Source organism: Athene noctua, chromosome 3, assembly GCF_965140245.1.
Source record: "Athene noctua chromosome 3, bAthNoc1.hap1.1, whole genome shotgun sequence".
Taxonomy (NCBI): Eukaryota; Metazoa; Chordata; class Aves; order Strigiformes; family Strigidae; genus Athene; species Athene noctua.
The window spans coordinates 85288436-85310021 of NC_134039.1; the positions used below are offsets into that span (position 1 = coordinate 85288436).

General features: G+C 47.8%; 1 protein-coding gene across 1 annotated transcript in view; it reads right to left on the bottom strand.

Annotated features, from left to right (window-relative positions):
* Window positions 1-21586, bottom strand: part of PLXNA4 (plexin A4) — a 462846-nt gene that overhangs the window by 115676 nt on the left and 325584 nt on the right. Inside the window, exon 6 of the mRNA XM_074903539.1 lies at window positions 2910-3033. Within this exon, the coding sequence (XP_074759640.1) occupies window positions 2910-3033 (124 nt within the window). The remainder of the gene's footprint in view (window positions 1-2909; window positions 3034-21586) is intronic.

Sequence of the window (21586 nt, forward strand, 5' to 3'; positions counted from 1 at the left end):
CTCTCCATCACTGAGAGTCCTGCCCAACCCACCAGATCATGTCCGAACACAGAGAGGCGTCCCAGGGTACTTTTAGCACCTGCTGATGATGTAAGAGTTAATATAAATTTAGCAGTTTTATGACCAAGCACTAGAGCCAACCACTTGACACAGGCACAAATGCAGATGCTCTCCACACTTGCCTCCTCCGCGAGCTAGCTGAGGCCCCATCTGAGGTGATAGTCACTGAGAGGAGACACAAATGCATGCTGAAATACTGTTTATACCAGCATAAAGAACAGAGAAGGTCAGTCCAAGTGACAAAGAAGAAGAAGCTGATAACATAACACAATGCTTACTGCTCCCACACACTGTGTTTTCCTCACTTAGAGAAGTCTCAAAGCTATTTCTTTACACTAGGCAACATCAGGGAGAAAGGCTGAGCAGACAGGCCTTAGCCTTGGTTGACATAAATAAAAACTTCATGAGAGTATGTTCACTTTTGAGCAATGGGAATGGCAATGGGAAAGGTGATTTTTAGTCTTGGATGAGGAATAGGAAAAAGCTTTGGTTATTCCGATGGATTTAGCACTCAGGCTAAATCCATTCTCTCTGCTCATTAATACTCTGCTAGCAATGGAGAAGGGGAAACTATTCTGCTTAACAAATCTCTCTCTGAGCATGGATGATGCAGAATGAAAATGTGCCATGCAAGAGATTACATGAATGGATAGACCAGTAGTGCTTGGCCACATGTGTCATGATCCAGTGCACACTCTGAACATACAAGAAGTCCTACATCCCACATGACTGCTCTGGAGGTCCTGCAATGAGAACCGTGGAATCAATCATAGAATACCAGGTTGGAAGGGACCTCAAGGATCATCTGGTCCAACATTTCTTGGCAGAAACATGGTCTAGACAAGATGGCCCAGCACTGTGTGCAGCTGAATCTTAAAAGTGTCCAGTGTTGGGGAATCCACCACTTCCCTTGGGAGATTATTCCAGTGGCTCCTTGTTCTCATTGTGAAAAATTTTCCTCTTGTGTCCAATCAGAATCTCCCCAGGAGTAACTTGTACCCATTACCCCTCCTCTTTTCCACGCGACTCCTTGTAAAAAGGGAGTCTCCATCTTCTTTGTAGCCACTCTTTAAACAGCGGAACATGATAAGTGATAAGGTCTCCCCTAAGCATTCTTTTCTCAAGGCTGAACAAACCCAATTCTCTCAGCCTTTCTCCACATGGTGGGCTTCCCAGTCCCTTGACCATCTTTGTGCCCTTCTGTCCCCATGAGCCTGTCTCCATGAGGAAAGAATGGAGCCTTCCCCCAGCAAATATCTCTTCTCAGAGATCCCAGAGCAGCAGCCCTGGATGAAACAGACTCAGATGCAATTTTCCAAGTCCTTGTTAGTGCCCCAAATTTAAAAGATTGGCTGGCCACATAGATATCTTCTCTGTCTCTGTGGTCAAGAACTCAGTATCATTGACCCTTTGCTAGAACCCAAGTGAAACCCAGTAAGGACACCACCAGCCATTTGTTTGTTGGTGCTTGTCTTCTGGTTTGCCAAGAGACTATCTGTGGTGACTCTGGTTGAGGTGCATCACCAGTCTATCTTGGACTCCCATCAAAAAGTTCATGCAAATTATTGGGCAACAGTCAGTTGATGGAAACTTCTGATCCTAGCAGCTCTGGGTTGACTTGCCCTGGGAGTAACCTAGAGGTAAAGACTTTTTATTCCGTTATCATTCTCAATCGCCCTGAGCCAGCTAGTCCCCCAGGATTTATTCCAACATGAAAGAATTCAATGACTACTAAGAGAATAAGAAAAAGAAACCTTGAACTCCCAGAAGAACAAAGGACTTAAGATGTCTCAGATCAGTTTTGTTTGAAGCCTAGGAAAGTAAAGTCACAGCAAAGTTAAGAGGCTGAAACAAAGCAGCAATGATTGGACATGCAAGCTTTGAAAGGCTGATTTCATTATCACTGAAGAAACCCTGGCACTCCAAAACCTGACACCTGGAAGATGTCTGGCAGCTGCACTTTGAGCAATTCCATTTAGACTTTTCAGGGTGTGGGACTAGTGACCAACTTGTCCAGAGATGGAACTTTTGGGGTCTGGGGTATCAATTTAATTCCAGCCCAAACTAGTATGGCCAAAAAGACAGAGCCCTAGTGGCCTGAATGAAATGGGTCTCTGCCTACTTCTTCGAACATGTTAAGATCTCACCATGTAAGGTGCTGCTGTCATGAGTCAGGAGAGAAACCACAAGCTGGTTAGATCTTCAACAGAGATTTCTTGCCTCAAGCACAGAAAATGATCAGGATCATCTACTGCTCTGCCAGCATTCACTGTGTGGCTTTGTTGGCTGCTGACTTGAGAAGCTCAAGGCCATAAAGGTTAAACCTTGTGCTGAGGAAGGCCACAAGAGATAGCATGAACTCCGCGGCGTTAGGTTCCTCTGCGTAGCATCCTGCCTCTCTGCTCTGCAACTTAGTGATGGAGCTGCAGCAGGGTGGAGTTCTTGGTGGCTGAAGAAGGAGATTATTTCCACCCATGATGATGGAACTTGGGAGCTTACTGAAATAACTCTTGGTTTAACAAATCCCTCTCCCTGGGAAGTAAACAGCTACACTGGGTGCACACAAACCTGCAGGGCACAAAGTCCCTTCAGACCTGCCCTTAGCTACTCATAGGGAAGCTTCTTTCCACACCTCTAGATTGGGAATAACTAAAGCCAAAATGTCCTCCCGTGGCAAATCTTTCTCTGTGCCAGGAAACTTGCTGGGGAGGTTAATGGAGTCTGGAGAACCTCTTGCATCAAGCTGCCAGTCCTTCCCACTCATGCTGAGCCCAGGTTGCACATACCTGAGTCTGTCAGAGTGCATGGGCAGATTAAACCTGAGGGGAGCAAGGATTAACATTCCTCACCAATACGTTGTACTGGGAGACGGAGATGTTGTTGGGATGCACGGTAAGGCGGACGCACTGCTTCATCTCTGAGGCGAATCTCCGAGGCTCGCTGGAGCGCTCACACCGCTCCTTCCTCGTGCACCTGAGCAAATGGGAATAGAGAGGAACAGAGTTAACACAAAGCCAGGCCGTGAGGATGAAGACAAACCTGGGACATGGGAGAAAAAAATAATTTTGGGTAGAAAGTCAACACTGTACCCTCTGGGACTGCACTAGCTGGAAAACCACACTCATGCCTTGGAGCTCTGTGATTCCTGTGTTAGCAGCCATGGGATCACTCAAGAGGCTGGAGAGTTGCAAGGACACCATGAAAGGAGGAAGGGAGGTGGGTGAAAAACCCATCCTTTGGGCAGAATGCACAGCAGTAAAGATGCTCTTTCTCTACCCACATAGCAGGTACAGCACTAAAACCTGTCCTGTCCAAGGGCACTGGGACATCTTAGGCAGGGATGTCGTCTTGGAGCAGCAATGCATAGCCCATGCTCTTCAGCCCTACTGAGATGATTGCAAATCTGTGGTGCTTCTGGGCTGCCGGTACCTCTCTGCTGGAAGGGGCAGCCCTCCAACCCCTTGCTCAGCAGCTGCTAAGTAGTCCCTGGCAGATTAAGGGGGTTTTGACATCTGGTTAGAAATTACCTGACTAGAGGTACCCAGGGTTGATTCTTTAAAATGGTGGGGTTCCCAATTAGTGAGAGTAGCGGGTGCATGGCACCTGGGCTCCACGAAGCTTACACTATGCACTAATTATCGTCACCACTGTCACTGCCTGTTGTCTTATCTGTCTGGTGTAAACAGAAGCCAGCAATGTGAATTGGTAGCAGTGTGCCCTGTTTCAATCCAGACTTGCATTTGCTCAGCATAAAACACATCTATATTTTACTCCACATGCGCTGCCAAGGCCATTGCTTCGAGGAAGATGTCTGCCTAGAAATCCACAGGGTTAATACAAAAGGACAGCTTCAACTGCATGCCAATTACCTTTTGCCATTAAGCTAATGTTATGGACTTGCACGGGGTGTCTTCAATGGATTTTGTTATTAGCAGTGCTATTACCCCCCATTAAAATCAGCTATAAAGACTAAGTGCAGATGTTAAATTATTCACCCACTCCCAGACTTCAGAGTCTTAGTCAGCTCCAAGATCACCCCTCAATGTCCTTGCTCCCTGGAGCAGAGATTGCACCTATAAGCACGGGGACTTGCAGATGGTTATCTATGGCAACACATGCAAAAACAAGCCAGTATACAGCTGAGCCCGAATATTACAAAGCATGGATGCTGGCCAAAACTTTAGGGCCTGGGTGTTTCTAGTGGCTGATGCTAGAGAAAATGAACCCCCCAATTTCAAACTCCTCGCTCCATCTTTCTGCTAGAGGAAAGTTCTGTGTTTCCAGTGGCAGGAATCATAAAGGGGAGATCTCTGCCATTCTCAGCACGCTCTCAGTTTGCTTTGCAGATTTGAGAGCGCCAGAGCAGCATTGCAGCTCCCACTGTCTGTTCCCTAGGAACCTTCATCCCATTAAGTCTCCTTTAGCGCTGCCCCATGCTGGATCAGGAATTTTAAACTTGCAGTCTCTAGAGAGCTGGACGGATAGCCGATTAACTACCCCCAAAACTGTAAGTCCCCTATTGCAAAACAAAAGCCAGGGCAAAATGCTGACCTGAGATTTTTGTAAGCACTTTTAAAAAACAAATAGACACAGCAATCCCATCAAAGCTCTGCAGGGCGTGGGAACTCCTCTCCTGGGAATAGCTCAGAAGGAAACCCTTTTGGGCTCGGTGTCAAAACACAAGCTCCCAGATTCTTCAGGGTGTCCTGCTACCTCCCATTTATTTCCTCCAGCTGCAGCACAACAGGATTGTCTCAAATTAAATGGGCATATACCCAGGCTCAATTCAAGTGTAATAGTACAGTCAGTGGCGAAAACATCCAGCATATTTGCACAGGAGGACAACACATGGGTATAGGTTAAGCATTTAGGAGTGTGGTTTGTATTCCCAGCCCCACCGCTGGGCACAAATATAACAATCAGCATCTGATCTCCCTGTTTACTGGTCATACATGTTTAAGACATGTAACTTCAGATGAAAAACTCACTCTATATTAGACTGAGCAGCCTTGATGTCTGGTTGTAAAGGTGTGTTGCCATCCAATAATGAAATGATGAAAAACCAAACTACGCCTGGTTTTAATATAATGTTAAGGTTGGAGTGTCAGGTTGTCAGGAATTAGGTACTGCCAGACTGAAAGTAGCTTCTGCACTCCTAAATCTGCTCCCTGCACTCACACACTGCAAGCCAGACATTAATTACAGGATCACACATTATTATTCCTTTTTTCACGGGCGACCTCAGTTCTGCCACTTCCTAACTTTTGACTTTGACTGTCTGACATTTCAGTGCAATTTCTCAATTTAAAGCAAAGGAGGGAAAAAACCCCCAAACACCCAACTGTGCCTGGTGCTTGAGTCTGATGATGGGGGAGCTCTGCCAAGCTGAACCAAAGCAAGCTGGGCTCTGGGTCACTGGCAGGGTTCAGGCTCTCGAATCAACATCCTTGAGCTAGCAGCATAATTCACCCCAGGTAACTGATCCCAGCTGCTGCATAAATCAAGGCTAAAGGGATAGAGCCGCCTGCCAGTGGGTTTTACGGGTTTGTCCATGCAGAAAGGAGTGATGGGGGCTCTTCCCCAGAGCCTTTCACCCATGCTTTCCCCCATCTCCTCTTCTTTTGCCACCGTATTATCTATTCTGGAGCATGTGGAGCATCCTGTGGGTTTACACACCACGCTTTCCAGGTGTCTGCCCAGCACCTGCAACTGAGTTTTTGCAGAGGCAAAATGTGGTGGCTTTTCAGGGGAGCAGAAAAAGGTACATACCTGTCATAAAGTAACCTTCTCTCTGCCAAAAACATTCTGCCCTCCCCCAAGAGCAGGGGGGAAACAGCAGAGAAAATTGTTTCAGTATGTGCAGAGCAAAGTGTTGCCCCCCAGCATCAGTCTCTCAGATCCCTGACCGGTGTTGGCTGAAATGCAGAATGCAAAGCACCCAGCCACTGAAGGCAGCTGCCCAGAGGGGACATTACAGCCCAAAAACTTAAGTTCAGCAAATTGTAAATAAAGGCAAATGGTACTTTTAATAAGTAAGTACTTCCAGACACAAGTGTCTGCCTTAGAAGAGTGGTCACCTGGAAGGCAGCTGCCTGCACAAGGCAGCAGGACTGTGAAAGGGATAATGAAATATCCCAACCCCAACTAATCATTTCTGTTGTCTCTGTTGAGAGTCTGTGTGTACTTTGGGCCCTGTGAAATTGCTGTGACTCTGCTGCGCGCTCATCTGGTGCGTCTATTATGGCTTATGCAGAAAAAATATCTTGTACTGCCAGTAACTGTTTCGCTTTAGTAAAATATCTGTAACTCTAACATGCTGGGTCTGTCAATATGCTGAGATCACTTTCCACTGCCATATAACCTAATTCAATTCTATTCATCCTATAATTAGCTGGTGCGTAACTCCCACCCAGTGGCATCGCATTACATTTAAGACACCTAAAAGAGCATATTCCACTCCTGAAATTATTTGCATAAGATTATGCTGTAGACACGGCACTTCTCTGTACATCTTAATAACACCTGCTATTTCATTATAAGCTGCATCTTTAAAAACTGCAAGCGTCCTGCTTCTGTCCAAACCATTAGTATGAACACTAAGAAACTGGTCCTACCGCTGAACCATGAGGAATGTTATTTCCTCCTCATCTCCCATTAAGAATAAATACCGTTAACGCTAACCCTCTGTTCACCATCCACTAGCCAATTATTTTCATAATGTTAAATTAATACTTTGCGCTTCTATAGCACCTCTCATCTGAGGATCTCAAAAGGCTTTGCCTGCAGCTAATTAAACTTCACGATACCTCCGTGAGGGTGAAACAATACCACGCAGAGACAGGAAAGTGAGGCGTAGACGCATCCATGTCGGAGAGCAGAGCAAAGCCCAGGTCTCCTAAGGATGAGATGCAGGCCCTGGTTTGGGACCCACGAGACTGTGGTTAAATCCCAGATCTGCCATTTGGGACCTAAAGCAACCTGCTGGGACCACATTCTGCAGACAGCAGCTGCAGAGGGGTAAGGTGCTATTCCACCTCTGCAAAGAGATGCTAAGGGCTCTTCTGCCTTGCTAGGGCTTGGTCAAACCCAACCCAGACTCATTCCACAACCTTCAGGGTTTGTCTCTAAATGTCCAAGGTTAGAAGGGTTAATCTGAAGTTCAGAAAACTTTGGAGAGGCTGAGCACAGACCCAAGAGCTTCATGCACCTGGACAGACCAGGTACAAGAAAGGTTATGTGCAGTAATCCTCCACCTGCAAGCTCTTTGTTTTCCCTACGCACAGCGTGGAAAGCAGCTCGTGCTACTGCAGGGTTGCCAGCCTAACAGGAGGCATGTGTGCCACCTGCATGCTTTCACCTGCCTTTGCCTGTCAGTGAAGACACATTTCTGCTATCCTGCTGTAGAAAAATAACCCAAACCAACCCCCCACATGCACACAAACCCCCACAAACCAAAAAAGCATGACCTTTATTTTTCATCCTGGCCTCTTTTTATCTGTATCTTTGTCTTCTTCATGCCCAACATATGAGGTCCTGAACCTTGCTGCACTCTCACCATACAGTCCTGCAGAGCCTCATCCCCATTCTATCAGTTTACCCCAAAGAGTCACCCTTGTACTTCTCTGGAGCATTGCACCTCCCCTTCCTCCTACCTTGAATTGTTTCTTTGCCATCCAGACCTCATGGGATCCGGACTAATGGTGATAAAGTGACTGTGATATTAACATCTGCAGGGAATGGAGCTTTGTTCAGGAGGCTGAAGGTATAAGAAAGATCTTTTCTGTGTAGAGGCTAAGGACAGGGGGAAAGCTGGGGGGAAAGATGCTGTCTGCAGAGGGAAGGAAGCAGAGGAATTGTGATGCCAGGAAGTGCGTGCTAACTGAGGGCATCCCTCATGAGAGCAGTGGGGTGGGACAAGTGCCTCCAACGGGGACATTTCTCTGGCCCTCTCACTTCTTGTCTATCCTTCCATCCCACCACCGCCTGAAATTCTTGAGTTTGCTTTGGGTAACTGATTTCTTAGCAGAGGGAAATGAGAAGAAAGCGTTCAGAGGCTGGCAGAGCTGCTGATGCTCTTAGGACCTGAGCCAGAGCATCCCTGCAGATCTGCAGCTCCTTTTTTCTTGCACCAGGATGGAGCCACATGCTGCACAGAGACCTCCACAGACCAAGATCTCTAGCCTTGTTTCTGGCCATTCATTAGAGATAAACTACTCCACAGTCCCATGAGCTCTAAAAAATTAAAAGCATTTAAAGGCACGCGGCCCTTGTGCCTGGCCTTTCTAGTGGTAATTATTTTCTAAGACATGCAAAACCCTGATAAGATCATGCAGCGAGTTTCTTTTATCATTTGGGCTTGTAGGGTCCGAGGTGCTCAGCTGCTCCACAGCCCCATGTGGTGGCCTGGGGCCACAAGGCTTCCAGAAGAGGTGGGAAGTTGTTCTGCTAATTTACACCATTAGCCGGATCTGGTGGGTCTCTGCTGGAGACCAAAGAAACCGAAACCCTGAGCAGACTAAATAGACAAGTAGTCCTGGGAGGAGAAAGCCAAGGAGAAAGTTTCTGAAAATCTTTTTTTTTTTTTTTTTTTTCTTTTCTGTGGGGAGGTGGAAATGGTGCAGTCAGAAAAAACAACATGTTTTCTAGTCCTGACTGAGTCTTTCTTGTTTATATCCATAGTTGTTGAAAAAGAAAAAAATCTGATTCTCTGGTTTGTTTTTTTCCTTCATTTTTCCAGAAACAGACTGAAATATTCAACTTTTCTAATGCAAGATGCACAAAAAATGTCAGTTTTCTGGCAATGGAAAAGGTCTTATCTGCAATTTTGTCAATTAAAAACAATTTTCAAGACAATAGAGTGGTGATTGGATCTGATCAGAAATTGCTACTCAGAACAGAGGGGTTTTCTTTTTGCAAATGGCAATTAGCGCATTACACAATTCTTTTATTCCGGGGGAAAAAAAAAATCTTACCATTAAAAAACATGAATTCCCAGAAATAAAATACAAACAAATTAATCCTTTTTGGAGAAGCCTCAGCATTTGATGCACAGCAGTTTTCTTTTGACTGCTTTTGCATTGCAAGACTCAATCTGGCCAGTGAGATGGACTCGTAGGGAAGAAGAGGGACATGAAGTGTCTGTCTTGGATGCCAAAGGGTGAGGGGAGCAGCGTGAGAGACAGATCAATGTTTTGGGTCAGCTCAGCAAAATGAAATTACACCTTTCCACCACCTCCAAACAGGCAATTTGTGGACATCACTGTTTTGAAAAAGGTTTTGACATTTCAGCTTTCATTTCTGATTCCAAACAGTAATATTTCCTGCGCAAGGGACAAATTCACTCACCCTTTGACAGAATAATCACAGCTGCCCTTTCCTTACTCGAACTTGCAGATGGGAACCCGTGCACACTCCATTCACACTCACCAGGAGTGACCACTGGGGCTAGATGGGACATTTTAATGGGACACAGGTTCAATGTTGGGATCTCCATTTGCCTCCCCAACCTGTTCATTGCTAGACATTTTGTTGTTGTGGTGTGGGGTCACTCACACTGAGGTCCTCAGCTTGCGCAAGTTGGAGATGTTGCCCCATCACATTCCTCACCCCTTCCCAGTTCTGTGGTTCTTTCTTTGGACGTAGTTTCCCATGCTTTTCTCATATCTCTTAAGCTCTTCCCCTTAAATTCTTAATGTCTTTTGGTCCTACCTTCTTTTCTCCTCAGGTTGGCTGTCTGTCTTCTTGACTCTTAACACCAGAGTTGTCATGTGTGTCCTAATCTCCTCATGCCCGTTCAAGAGAAAATAGGGTATGGGAAAAGAGAACATGGATTTGGGTAGAGCAGGGATGGGGACATGAGGAGAGGGAAGGAGGGAGGGGACAAATGGACCAGCAGACTGATTGCATGTCCCAGACTCTCTGTGAGGACAGAGATGTGCAGGGCTGGTGTGAAAACACACATGGTCCGAGCCACAGGCACTCCTACCTCTTCCCAGTCTTCATGGTCTGACCTTTCTGCCACTTCCAGTGGTCTCCTTGCCCAGGATACATTCAAGGAGAAAGATCAGGAGAAGAGTAGAGGGGACAAAGGGAAACTTTCAGGGAAATCTTATTTAGGTCTCGATTTGAAGACCCTGAAAAGCCCAGATGGTCCCTAAAGCAAGACAGAGGAAGAGGCAATGATTTTCCTTTTCTTCCATCTCTTCCATTTCCAAGGGGAAATCTGAGGTTTCACAGCCCAGCAAGAGTCCACGGTGAGGCAGGCTGCACTTACAGGTGGCTGGCAAGGTTCAAACTGAAGAGGATCCCCCACCCCCTGCTCAGCACAGACCAACAAATTGAGAATTTGAAATCGCGTGGGGAGTGCAGGCATGGCCCAGTAACAGCCTTCCTTGCCTCCAAGAGGAAGGGTCACTGCCTCCAAAATGAAATAACAGAAAGGATGGCTGTTCCTCAAAATCTTTGGTCTTGTATCGCACCAGCATTTGTGTCCTGGGCAAAGCTGGAGCAGGCTATAGGAGCTGAGAGGTGACAGGGAGACTTCCGGCATCATTTCATCACTTGGGTTTTCCTCTCGGAAGAGGGTCAGGTTCCCCAAATGAGCATGGGCTGATGTTCTACCAGTGTCCCCAGCCCACCTTCCCAGCATCATCCAAGGGTGCCTGTGTCTGCTCTGCCCAAAATCCTTGCTCAGAGGCCGGAGGAGACACCTACTCGATCAGCCAGGTAGGTCGGCGATGCTTTTTGCAAGGTGGTCAGCAGAGGGAGCTCAGTGGAAGTCAAGTGCAAACCCTCCTAATGGCATTTTCAGCCAGGGCTAGGGACAGGAGTCTGGGAAAGGGACTGCAGGACACAGAGATGCCTGCCTGTGGGAGGCCCTGGAGATTCAAGGATCTGTCTGCGATGGTCTGAATCAGTCTCATCAGTCCGGTCCCTCTTTCAGGTTGAGGTGCAATATGACAGTTTCATTTTTCATTGGGGAAAAGTTGTTGATTTCCTGGTTGGAAGGAAAGATGAGACAGAAACAGAGCAATTAAAGGAATCTAGGAATCTAGGGATGTAATAAGGGGTTTGTTTTAGCCAAAGTCTGACCAACATGTCGAGTCGGCTTCGTGTCTCCTGAGATGCCTTTATCACAAGGGGAGAGCAAGGCTGGGGAAGAAGGGAGCAACTGAAATTTGCCTTTCTCTCTGCTGGAGCCAAAGCAATTTTCTGGCTGGAGTCAGGAAAAAGAAGGAGATTCAGTCCCACTTGCATGTAAAGTTTAAGGTCAGTTTTAGCAATGTTTTGACATTTCCAGGTTCCCTCGGGGTCCTAAGAATAGCAATGCCATAAATGTCGAGACGCAGATATAATTGACCTTAAACTTTACGTGGTGAAGTGGCGAATAGCCATCCCTCCGTGTCTACTGTTTGTGGCCTCCAGGCTGCCCTCTATCCCTGCCGGAGGATGGCTGAAATCCATCTCTCCCTGGCAGGGATGGAGTTAAATTTTGTCCACTGCCTGGGATACTCTATTCAAGACAGAAAGCCAGGAGATGCTACAGGAAAAGAAGGACAAACTCAAGCCGAGGTCATCCACAGATTCATTCCTGGGAAACCTGTCCCGTCAGTGAGAGGAGGGGAAACTTTCTCAGCAAATTCATATGCATCTGAGGAAGGAGCTGGACCCTTGTTTTCATCTTTGGCTCCAATCATGAACAGGCTTGCCTCCCTGAAAAACCTGTTCTTTGGGAATCAAAGATGAGCATGGAAAAAGAGGGGTAAAGGGCTTATTGGGATGGCCTGGGGAAGCCAAAGCAGTGGGTATTTTTAACTGGGGGTATTTGGGGACCCAGAGGTCTGTGGATTCTTTCAAAGAGACATGGAAAAGGTAATTCAAGAAAACGGAAATTCACTCTTTGGAGTTTTGAATCTCCCCAAGGCAATTTTTCAGGGACCAGGAGACACAAAAAGTTTCAGACCAGTAATCAAAGCTCACCCCCACCCCTGCTCTTTTCAATGTCCAAGTGGGGACAGCCCTGGGGCAAAAGACCAGAAGTCCCCTCTGTCCTTGGGCTGCAGTTCAGGGAGGGAAATGCCACCCTGCCAAGCTGCCTCTTCCCCCCATGTCTCCTGCCCGCTGCCACCGACCCTGTCATTTCGCCAAATAGAGTGAGGATGCTAATTGCTCTGCCTGCTAATCTATTCTAATGCATGGTAATAGAAGCCGAGTTTCTGCCCTGATAACTCTCCCGGCTTATGCTGCAGAACGGCAATCCCACCGCCCGCCCGTTATCTCTGTCCCCAGGTGGGCTCCTCCCTCTATCACAGCAATTGAATAAACCCACCCCCGGAGGCCCGCGGGGCGTGGGTGCAAGGGATTTACTCCTCCATCTCCCGCCCTACAAAGCCAGGCACTCCATCAACAGCATCCCTCCCCCGTGCTTTGAGGGATTTCATGCCCCTTCTCCTTCCCCTCACCCCCCTCCCCAAATTTCCAGAGCTGCAGATTGTCTTCTCCTTCTAATCTTGCCTTGGGGGGGGGGGGGGGGGGGGGGAGCCTGGGTTGGTCCATCAAATGCAACCTGCTCTTCAGCCCCAGCCTGCAAACAAAGGTTCAGTGATGGCCCAAGGACCACACCAGCTCATGCATCACTGGGGTGCAGCCAGGGACAGGCGATTTGTGTGTACACACGCGTGTGCCTCTGTAGGCAGATCCCCGATGAGCATTTTGATGGCTCATTCAAGCCTGAGATGAACAGGAGCATTTCACATGCAAATCCCTGGAAACTTGGAGCCTTTGTCCAATGAAGAATTGGAAACTGTTCACTGGCACAGGGGAAGGAGAGCGTGGAAATGAGGGAGGGGGTCTGCGGAAGGCGATGTTGAAATACACTCATCACCTGGTACTGCTCAGCATTGCAGAAAGGCTCTGTTCCTCCCATGACAGACATCGTGTTCCAAAAGACCTCAGAAAGCCCCAGCGAGCCCGACAGCATCAGACAATGGCCGGGATTGAACAACTTTATGGTGGGGACTTGGCTCCAGGTGGATCCCAGCCCCAGGCTGCAGGTGGTGGTGGCATTTCAGCCTGGGCAACTCTATTTTCATTGTCTTCAGTTTACAAAGAAACTGAGAAGCGCTGGCTTGTTGATTCCCACGTACCATTGCAAATTCATTCAATCCCGCTGGAAATGCAGAGGTGCCTGGAAGAAACCTATTCCCCCACCGCAGAAGCAGTCTGAAAAAAAGCCAACAGGCGTGTTTGACATCTGGGAGGATGGGTATCACCTGCCTTCATCCACTGACCCTTTCCAACCTCTTGCAAGGGTCAAAGCCATAAGGAAAGGACATCTCTGAAGCCCTAGGGTCTCTGCTTTGCTGTCCCTTAAATCACAGCCCTCTGAATCCTTTTGTTGCTGCACTAACCAGGCACAACACACTAACCTGGAAGCTAAAGGCAGGAGGAGTATCTCAGAGCACAAAATCACAAGCAGCAGGCAGAACTCAAGCCAAAGGCACGCATGTGAACTGCAGACAGTCCAGAGCATTGAGGTGGTCCACAAGAAAAAAATCACAGGAATCTGCCTGGAACTGTCTTTTGCCATCTGTCCATAAAAGACTGGGCTTCAAATGAAGATGGAAAAACCCCTGAAGATTCAGCTGAAGGCTACCTGAGTAATACAAGCTTCTGTCTCTGAGGAGGCAGTAAAATAACTTTCCCAGCCCTGAATTCACTTACAGTCATTTTAAAGAAAATTAAAAAAGAAGAAAGCGAGAGAAAGGGAACAAGGTTGCAAGATAAGGCAAGTAATTAATGAACAAAATTACTTTTCCCAGAGAGCATCCTATCATGGCGCTTCCTATTCATGCTAATAATCTTTGTGAGTGTCTTTCCCAGAACCTGGGTAGATAACACCTACACTCTCCTGTGCTCCTACACGCTTTCCTCTGCAAGGGCTGATGCAAACAATTTGTTCAAAGGGGCCAAAGTTCTTTGTTCATGGCCTGATTCAGATGCCTTGGAACATCATCCCTGCATTCTTGTGGGAGCTTTTCTCAAGTAACTCTGGAAAAAGGTGTTTGGTCTTTTCCCTGTCACTGTGGCCCAAAAGCCCAGGCCTTCAGAAAGGTAAAATTTTGAATGTGCTGCTCAGAGATTGGGCTAATCCAAATGGGTGATCCCGAGGCTTCCTCCTGAATCACTGCCAAGACTGCAGTGAGACCTAGAGGTCCTATGAAAAGTGTGGGAGGTTTTGGTGCCACTTCAGCCTCACCTCTTAAAGAATAAGCAGGGCAGGAAAACTGCAAACAAGGAGCACAGCATCTTGTTTAAGGAGGTTTGCCGGGACGTTTGGAGAGCCACGGGAAGCACATTGTGAGGGATCTCCCACTTATACAGATACTGAATCACTGACAGACTCAGCCAGCATGCAATTTAATTGCTTTTTTACTGTTAGCATCTGCTGTCCTGACTTGGGGAAGCATAGCAAGAAGAGAAAACATTTCCACAGAATAGACTGACTGGGCTTGAGCACTGTTTATCGAAATCCCCCACCTCTAGAAACCCTTTGCCCCCCACCAGAAAGGTGCAGGGCACAGGGGACCCACAGAGTTTCTCAAACCAGGCTTTCCCTCCCCACTGCTGATTTTGACCTTCATCAATAGCTCCTTTTTCATATCACTCTTCAGCTCCTTCTCTTTCCTCCTTCTCCTGCCTGTATGCATCCATCCATCTGCCCATGTCCCCCGGCAGCAGAGCCAACAGACAGTGACTTGTGCTGCAGCTCCGGTATTTGCTGCTGGCAGAGACAATTCTTCCCTCTGGGCCCAAACTTTCCCCATGCTTTGCAGCAGTACAATTAGAAGCCTGAAAAAACCACATGATAGCACAGAGAGAATAGCCACAGGATAGGACATTAAGTCCCCATTACCTGGAAAGGTCCCCCAGACCTGGGAAGGGAGGACTCTGGCTGACCCATGGTTCCAGCCGAAGAGCAGAGGCACTCTGTGCAGAGTTAAGCCTCACTGGGGAAAAGTAAGTCAAGGAACCTCTTAGCCCAGGCTTGACTTTCTCTGTGAAATGTGAGATCACTGTGATGGGATTTGCTGCCTGGAGAAGACAGGTACCCATGCAGTTTCATCAACCCTACCCAGACCATGTCAGAAGCTCCCAATCCATCTCTAAGGTATTTGTCTCTTCAGACCTAGAAAAGATCAGGGGATGAGCTGGATGAACAGCCTTCTCAGGGTCATAAGTAAAGGATAAAATGTGCTTACATGGTAGATTTCAGCCCTCACATGGCTGATGCACAGGATTTTGGTTAGAGCTAGAGCTTTCCAACTACCTAAGTCAGGATTTCACCCCAACTCTGACACAAATAACAACAAAATCCCTACTCAAAGTATGCCTCATCCTGACTTCCACAGTGATCTTCACACTGTACACTAGGAAAGGGAATTTGGGGGGCGGAGGAACAAGAGGAAAGATAGAGCAGGAAGGATTTTAATCTTAGTTTACTGCCCTTCTCTTCCCAAGCCTACTCCAGCCAAAAAGTCAGAGAACAAGCTCAGTTCCCCTCATCCTAAGCCTCTTCTCTCTGCTATACACTAAGGGGTACATCAGGCAGCCTGAGTTCCCTCTACAGTGTTTGCCTACCCATCAAAGAGAGCAAGCAGGCTCTGCAGCAAGGTTTGGAGTTAAGCAAGACTGGGTCTCCACTCTTGGCTCCACCCAGAGCCCACTCATAAGAAACAAAAAGACCAGGACTTCAGACCACCCTAGAAATGATCCTTGCTTCATCCTTCTGCTGCTTTAACCATTCAGCCAAAAGGAGTTCCTCAGGCATTATTCTCCTAAAGCACCAGGAGCTCCTAGTCTGGTCTGGCACACTCCACTGAGCCTGCCCCTCACACTGAGATGCACAGGAAAGCACTCCCTGACCCGAGGCTTTGCTAGGGATCTCAGCTAATACTCCAGCTTCAAGGAAAAGGCTGTTGGCACGTGATGTATGAATTTCCCCTCATCCATGCATGGCTGGAAGGGATGGGTTACACACTGAAAAACTGCTGTGGTGCTGCGAATGACCTCCAGCAGGCTGGGTTGTCAGAGGCACCGCAATAGAGCCATTTATTATGCATTCCAGGTGTCCATCTCCCGCATCCATTTTCCTAGTTTCCTTCTCTTTAAAAGCACATAGTTTCTGGAGAGAACTTGCACGGTGCTCTTCTGCGGGAGAGCTGAGCACGCACATGACCAATGTGATCAGGCAATGCCCCTTTATGACAACTAAGAAAGCCCTTTTATAATGTTCTCCCGCACACGTGTGTAACATGCAGCACAAGTCCTCCAGACTGGACAGTTAACTTAGCCCGTGCTTTAAACCTTCTTATGATTGGATAAAAGGTGCCACATCAGCCTTGCCAGGCTTCCTGCCTTGTGGAACTTCCTCTTCCATCCCAACCCCTGCCGGGGGTTGTTTGTCTCGTAGAGTTTCTCCCCCCTCATTCGGGGTCACATCCTTATCGCATTCTTGCTCGGCTGAGGCTCTTATCAGTCTTGTTCTCACGCAGGATTGCTCACATGTTCATTCTCTCGCAGAAAGCCCTCTGGAATCCCAACACTCTTCTCTGGGCAATTCTGAGATTACTGGGTGAGCAGAATAGCCAGGTTGCATTGATGGATGTGAAGGGAGTCACTGTGGGAAGATGTTATTTCTTCTGGCTGTGACAGTGCAGAGCAATGCTACGACACTGTGAGGTGACAGTGTGGATCCAGTGTGGGCAGGTGGTGGGAAAGGGCTGAGGATGCTGAAGGAGGTGGGAATTCAAGTGCAGTTCATGATGTTGTCTCTCATGCACGATCCACCTGTACGAGACATCTTCTCCCAGCATGATAATTTGTTATGGGCAAGAGTCCAACTATGCCCTCAAAGAGCAAGAGAGTCCTGCTAGACTTGTCCTTCAGGATCAATCCTATAACAGCCAATCCAGAATCTTGGATTCAAACCATCCATCTTATGGGGGGGTGACAGAACTGAGGTTTTTAGTTGCATCTTGAAGGGACACAATAGCCCGGCACTGAGAGAACCACTAGGCAGCAGAAACAGAGTCCATAGTGCATTTGTGCTCTCAAGTGGGTTATAAATTAAGGGGAGGACTCCTTCAGACAGACTGGTTGGAGCTAGAGTCAGGTTGATGCTTTGCATGTAGGGAGATGATGGCATAGAAAGGTCAAGGGCAGATTTGGCAATAGGCTGAAGTTCATTGAGTCCCACTTTAACGATCCTGCTCCAACCTGCACAACTTGCTGAGGGAAAGCAGAAGTGGGGACATCAGGTGGTGGGACAGGCCCTAGCGTGCTCATCCTCACTCATCCCTGACCCACTGAGATGGCAAAAAACTTCAGCACTCAGACCCAGGGCAGAGCCAGGCTCCCCTGATGCAGAGAGCTGACAAGCTCAGGATGCCTCTGCTCCTGACATCCTGGTGTTGGAGGAGGTTTGGACTAGCATTTATCTCATACTGCAGATGTGTCCTGGGTAGCGTGGGTAGACTGGCAGAGCCAGGAGACAAAGGGTGCTTGGTGCAGGCTCCGACCCACCCCTTCCCCTGCTGCAGCCTTCCCTGCAGCCTGGCGTGTTAAGCATCATTTGAATCTGGTGCAGTGCGTGAGGTGAAGGTGTTATTATTCAAGCCACTGGTTCCAATGAGATTATCCAGTCTAATGGAGCAGCTTGCATGGACCTCCTCTAAGCCTGAATTTTCACTGTCAGAGAATCCCCAGTCAAGTGGAAAATTAGTAGAAGGGAAGAGGGGGTTGTGGAGGGGAGAAGGGAGGGGATGATTAAGTTCTCTAGAAATTAATTCATAACTAGAGAAATGGAAATAATAACTCCCCAAGCCGATGGACAATCCCCAGCAAACACATTTCAATTTGGAAGCCAGCTTTGCTGCTGTTGCATCGTTTGCTTTCTGGCTCACACTGCTTCATTGATTTAATTTTCCACCCAAGGTGTTGACTTTGTCCTCAGATTGTGGCTCCTGCTTTCTCCCTGCCAAGGCTCGAGCAGTTCAGAGCCCCCTCGCTACCCCTGGCCACCCAAACTGCAGCACCCGGTGTAGGGCAGGTCCAGTGGAGAGCGCTGGCTGGAAGTGAGGGTAGAGCTGGAATAATGGCTGGGGAAGAGACAGGAGGAAAGGAAAGGGAAAAAAGGAAAGAAAGGAAGGACCGACCTCACGTTTTAGTCCTCTTCAGCTTTTTTTCCCAGGAATGGATCCCGGTACTCAACAGGTTTAGAAGCTCTTGTGAAAGTACACATGCATGCTTGGTGGAGTTCACAGCCTGTTTCACCCTGACAGCAAAACGTGCTTGTCTCTACAGTATATTGTGATCCAACGGACCCTCCGAGGGTAAGACAGGACTTGGTCAAAGTTTCTAGACTGTCAAAGCTGCAACAAGCAGTTTGTTGGGTGAAGCAGCTTCCAAACACAGTTGGATATTCTGTTCAGAGGCAGCAGGACTCACCTCCATGGCATTATTTAATAGCAGTGCTACATCCAGCAGCTTATATCACAGTATAAGCTCATAAATGGTGTCCTATGGCCTCACTGTCAACAAACCATATCCTCAGCCATCAAAAGCCAGACCTATTGCCCAACAGCTGGGTGGACGTGGGAAATGGTAAAATTGCAATGCAGAGCTTTTGGCTCCGAGGTTGTGGATTCAACTGAATACCAGTTAATGAACAAAGAGGTTGGGGCATGGGGGTTGAATGGCAGCAGGGGACAGCGCGTCTCCAGCGGTGAGGGGTTCCTGAGCACAGAGCTCTGCTCAGCTGCTTGGCAGGATTTGCACACACATGCACACACAGCCGCCCCAAAATGGCCTTGAAATGGGGGTGGAAAGAGTTAACAATTGTTTACCCGATTCCCCAGTGCAGCTCGGTAAAATGTTACTGCTTCCCAGAGGCACGAAATATAATTTTGCCTTAAAGGTTAATAGTATTCTACTCACTGAAGAAAGAAACGAGTGCTTGAAAAGCTCTTTCATTAGGATCCCAGCCTGCTGCACTTCAGATGGTACCCAGGGCTCTGACCACCAAGGGGACCTGGCCTCTCACAGCCAAAGTCTCCTCTCCCTCCTGCACAGCCAGCATCAGCCCCTCGGTTTGCAAGAAAGATCTCTTTCCAGGGATTCAGAAGTTTCTAGCACTGAATTTAAATTAAAGGCAATACTCATGACCTTGGGCAAGACTGAGTGACTTACTCATGAAATGCAAGTGATATTTCTGAGTGCTTTGTGGGGATTTATTATCCTTTCTAACAATAAATGCACCAAAACAGAGCAAAAAATGACAAATCCTCGTGGCAGGGAGAAAGCTGAGGGTCCTCAGCAACCAGAGGCTGCCCAGGAAGAACTACCCCAAGCAAGCCCACTCCTCGCTGAGTCGCTGACCCTCCCCAAGCGCACCCTCAGTAGCATTTGGGGGTACAGTGCCCTCCTGCTGCAGAGCAGAGGATGCATCCACAGCTGCCAGGTGGTTGGTAACTGGGAATATACTTTGATGAGGAAGCTGTGGCCTTTACGTGCTCTAAGCCTCTCCCAGAAGACAGGGATGCTGGAAAACAAAGCTGCTCATATGTGTAAATAGGCCAGGTGTCATGACCCACATGCTTCCTGCACCCACAGTGGCTTTAGCTCAGCTCTAGACTGCCCGATCAGAGAGGGTCTGGTCATGCAGACACTGTCTAGGTCCTTCTGGGGTGTGAGGGGCATCTCACAGTGCCTTCTTGTTGTCTGTGAAGCCTGTTTCAGGACGGGTTGTTCTGGTCTCTGGCTGAGTTATTATAGATGATGTTTCCTCACATTCAGACCTCCCGGACTGCTTCTGCATGGGAACAGGGGCCAGCACTCAGATGCTGAAGGATGACAGGCTCTTGATGGGTCTCTCTTCAGACTTTCTTCCAAACACAGACTGGGAGGTCAGCTGTGGGGACATCAGGATGACCTGAACATATTCAAGATTGTGTTTAATTGCCAGTGTGTGAGTCTGCAGCACACACGAGGCTCAGAGGCCTTCTGCTTCAGTCTTGCTCCTGGTCTCTGCTGTACACTGCCTCCCAAAGCCCTGGCCTGGGCTCAGCATCATCACGAAACAGGCAGACAGTTGCCTTTTGCCCAGTAGTCAGTAATGGACATAAAGGCAAAATAGTCACTGAGACAAATATAAAATACAGGGCTCTTCTCCAAGGTCCGCGTCATATAGACTGACGCAGGATGCAATGCCAGCACAGTGTCTCCCGAGCCTCCCAGCAGATCCATCACCTCCCCCAGCAGCTCAGGAGAGGATGTGAGCCACAAAAGGCAGCAGAAAGCTAATCTGTTTGCTATATAAAACAGCCAATAATATGCAGGACATTTCCTATTAACCACCACACATCCAGACAATTACTCTGATTGATTCCAATCAGGTTTTACACTGTGCTTTATCCATCAGCACAAAGCTTCACTGCCTGTTAATATCATGGGGCAAACCATTCTTAATGGAGGCTGCCAAACAGTATAGCGTCAGCATTAGCAGTCACAAGAATTGATGAAGTAAATGCAGCGTTAGGATTGCTCGGGTTTTGCAATCTCTGTATGGAAAGTGCAATAAAAAATCTATTAGAGCATCCACACAACAGCAAGCTCACCAATAACTCTCCCTGTGTTCTGAATAAATTTCTGATCCGATGGAAAGGGCTGAAGATATATGGAAAGGACCTTGAGGTATATGTCTTCTACAACCATTACACATGCATGATACTAATGTGGTGGATGGATGGATGGATGGATGGATGGATGGATGGATGGATGGACGGACGGACGGACAGATGGGCAGACAGGCAGAAGATCTGTTTCATTCCCTGCCTGCCTTTTAGCTGGGACTAGGAACTTTTCCCCCCTCTCAACTCAAGCAGAAAGGCTGTCATCTTTGTGGTTGTTGTTTTTAACATGTTTTCAGTAGGCACAGTGATCAAAAAAGGAGGCTGCTGAATGTAAGAAACAGACGTCTCCATGAAATTTAGAGACATTAACCAGCTATTACCTTCTGAAGATGGGGATGAAATTGATTTTTGCCTCTGTCCCCTGATCCGATGCCAAAAAGTCACTGCGCAGCAGAGAAGAAGGGTGCAGGAGGAGGATGCTGTGACTCAGAAGCAGCAAGAACAACTGAACTAGGAACATATAAATAAAGAGGCTGTGACCCCAGACACACCATGGATGCATGAAGGAAGGAGAGATCAGTATGGAGAAGAAATAATCCACAGAGCTGCTGTTAACGTCAAAGCACGTGGATATGAGTTTAGAGAGCACTTGAATATAGTTAATGTGTGAGGTGCGTGCAGATGCACACACACACACAATGTGTACACAGGTATCTAGCCAGCTATCTAGAGAGAAGAGGATAAAACCTCAACCCCCAGCACTGAAACAAGCCCCCAGTGAAGAGGGTGAGAAAGGAAAGTTCCCATGGGGGACTCTGCAGGGTGAGAGCAACTGG